Source organism: Chlorocebus sabaeus, chromosome X (assembly GCF_047675955.1).
Source record: "Chlorocebus sabaeus isolate Y175 chromosome X, mChlSab1.0.hap1, whole genome shotgun sequence".
Classification (NCBI taxonomy): Eukaryota; Metazoa; Chordata; class Mammalia; order Primates; family Cercopithecidae; genus Chlorocebus; species Chlorocebus sabaeus.
This window is the reverse complement of record NC_132933.1, coordinates 12,129,458-12,132,745: the sequence shown is the minus strand read 5'-3', so window position 1 is coordinate 12,132,745 and position 3,288 is coordinate 12,129,458. Positions and strand designations below refer to the sequence as shown.

The 3,288-nt window shown below is 35.8% G+C and overlaps 1 protein-coding gene across 1 annotated transcript; it reads left to right on the top strand.

Annotated features, from left to right (window-relative positions):
- Positions 1–444: 444 nt before the first annotated feature.
- LOC103232697 (small ribosomal subunit protein uS2-like) lies at positions 445–1,384 on the top strand. The gene has a single exon (XM_007992883.3). It carries the CDS (start codon positions 460–462, stop codon positions 1,345–1,347), a length of 888 nt encoding a protein of 295 aa, XP_007991074.3. The 5' UTR covers positions 445–459; the 3' UTR covers positions 1,348–1,384.
- Positions 1,385–3,288: the final 1,904 nt, after the last annotated feature.

Below are 3,288 nucleotides of genomic sequence, written 5' to 3'. Positions count from 1 at the left end.
ATGATTTTTAATGTTGATTTTGCATCTTGAAACTTCAATGCATTTTTAAAATTCTAACAGTGTTTCTATGAAGTTTTTATTTTTAAAAAATACATCATGTTTCTGTAAACAGAAAAAATTTGACTTTCTTTTTTTCCAATTTGGATGCCTTTTATTTACTTCTCTTTCTTAATTGATCTGCCTAAGACTTACAGTACTAATTTGAGTAAAAGTGGTGAAAGTGAACATTCTTCTGTTATTTCAGATATTACAGGAATAACTGTCAACATTTTTCCATTTAGTATGTTATCTGTGGTTTTGCCATACATACCTTTTATTGTGTTGACACACATTCTTTCTATACTAAATTTGTTGAGAATTTTTATTATAAAAGGATGTCTCCCTTTCCGCGCTACCTACAGAGGGGTCCATACGGCGTTGTTCTGGATTCCCGTCATAATTTAAAGGGAAATTTTCACAATGTCCGGAGCCCTTGATGTCCTGCAAATGAAGAAGGAGGATGTCCTTAAGTTCCTTGCAGCAGGAACCCACTTAGGTGGCACCAATCTTGACTTCCAGATGGAACAGTACATCTGTAAAAGGAAAAGTGATGGCATCTACATCATAAATCTGAAGAGGACCTGGGAGAAGCTTCTGCTGGCGGCTCGTGCCATTGTTGCCATTGAAAACCCTGCTGATGTCAGTGTTATATCTTCCAGGAATACTGGCCAGAGCGCCCTGCTGCAGTTTGCTGCTGCCACTGGAGCCACTCCAATTGCTGGCCGCTTCACTCCTGAAACCTTCACTAACCAGATCCAGGCAGCCTTCCGGGAGCCACTGCTTCTTGTGTTTACTGACCCCAGGGCTGACCACCAGCCTCTCACAGAGGCATCTTATGTTAACCTACCTATCATTGCTCTGTGTAACACAGATTCTCCTCTGTGCTATGTGGACGTTGCCATCCCATGCAACAACAAGGGAGCTCTCTCAGTGGGTTTGATGTGGTGGATGCTGGCTCGGGAAGTTCTGCGCATGCGTGGCACCATTTCCCGTGAACGCCCGTGGGAGGTCGTGCCTGATCTCTACTTCTACAGAGATCCTGAAGAGATTGAAAAAGAAGAGCAGGCTGCTGCTGAGAAGGCAGTGACCAAGGAGGAATTTCAGGGTGAATGGACTGCTCCAACTCCTGAGTTCACTGCTACTCAGCCTGAGGTTGCAGACTGGTCTGAAGGTGTGCAGGTGCTCTCTGTGCCTATTCAGCAGTTCCCTACTGAAGACTGGAGTGCTCAGCCTGCCACGGAAGACTGGTCTGCAGCTCCCACTGCTCAGGCCACTGAATGGGTAGGAGCAACCACTGAATGGTCTTAAGCTGTTCTTGCACGGGCTCTTAAGCAACATGGAAAAATGGTTGATTGAAAATAAACATCAGTTTAAAAAAAAAAGGATATCTTTTTTTTTTTTCAAACACTTCTGCATTTATTGAAGTGGTCACATACTTTTGTCTTTCATTCTTTTAATGTGGTTTATTATATTTATTCATTTGTATACATTGTACCATCCTTGCAACCCTGGGATGAATGTCACTTGATCATCATGAATAACCTTTTTAGTGTAATGTTGAATTTGGTTTGCTAGTGCTTTTTGAGGATTTTTGCATCTATGTTCATCAGAGATATTACCCTACACTCCCATTTTCTTTTAGTGCTTTGTCCTTGTCTGGTTTTGGTATTAGGGTAATGCTGGCCCCATAGAATGAGTTTGGAAGAATTCCATCCTGTCCAGCTGGCCCCATAGAATGAGCTTGGGTGAATTCCATTCTGTACAATTTTTTTGAAATAGTTTGAAAAGAATGAATAATAATTTTTATTTAAATATATAGGAAAAATCAGCAGTGATGCCATTAGGTACTGGGTTTTTCTTTTATGGGAAACATTTTATCACTGATTCAATCTTGTTAGGATTTTCTATTTCTTCATTATTCAAATTTGGTAGGTTGTTTGTTTCCAAGAATTTATCTGTTTCTTCTAGGCTTTCCGTTTTCTTGGTATATCTTTGTTCAAAATCGTCTCTAATGATTCTTAATATTTCTGTGGTAACAGTTGTAATATCAGCTTTTTCATCTCTGGCTTTATTTGGTTCCTTTTTTTAATTTTAGTAGTCTAGCTAAAAGTTTGTCAATTGTGTTTACCTTTTAAAAAATCCACCTCTCTGTTTTGTTGACTTTTTACTCTTTATTTTGTTTATTTCTGAGCCAATCTTTATAATTTCTTTCATTCTTCTAATTTGGGTTTCTCTTTGCTCTTGTATTTTTAGTTAACTGAAGTGTAATATTGAGTTTTTTATTTGAAACCATTATTTATTTTTTGATGTAAATGTTTATTGGTATAAAATAGTCTCTTTAAACTTCTTTTGCTATATTCTATAGGCTTCGGTATGTTTTGTTTCTATTTCCATTTGTCTCAAACATTTTAATTTCTGTTTTAATTATTTCTGTTGACCACTTGCTTGTTCAACAGCATGATTAATTTTCATGTATTTGTAAAATGTTCAAGATTTCTTCTATTATTGATTTCTAGTTTCATAGAACTGTGGTTAGAAGATATTTGATATGATTTAAATCTTAGATTTGTTCATATTTGTTTTATAGCCTTATATAATCTAACCGAAAGAATGTTTCATGTGGATTTGAGAAAAAACTGTATTCAGTAGCTGTGGCATAGAATATTCTGTACATGTCTATTAGGTCCATTTGGTCTCAAGTACAGTTTAAATACATTTTTTTCTTAATTTTTTATTAAATTAGGTAGGAAATTACATGGGTAATGTAAAATTGTCCTTCATATCCTGTTTAATGCATCTTTTATTATTATTATACTGAAATGAGGTACTATAATCTTTCACCTAAGTTCCTGAGTTCTTGTGGTGTTTTTTTGTGTGTGGATAGTTGTTCAAATTGATGTCTTTGTTGGAGGATAATCCCTGGAGAGTTCTACTCTACCATCCTGTCCTGCCCTCTCATTACATAATCAACTCTTTAAATAACTTAATTAGCGAAAACCACAAATATGTGAGATAAAGAAATGAAAATTGGGAAATAATTAAATAAACTGATAAAATCGAAACTATGAGAAACTAATATTTTCACCTCTATGGTAAGAAATGTGAAAAATTGGATGAAATAGATAATTTTCTAGAAAAATGTGCTTTACCAAAAATTACCATAAAATACATAGAATATCTCAGCAGACTAATTTGCACAGAATAATTTGAGAAAATTATCCAAAAGATCACCCCACCTCACATAAACAG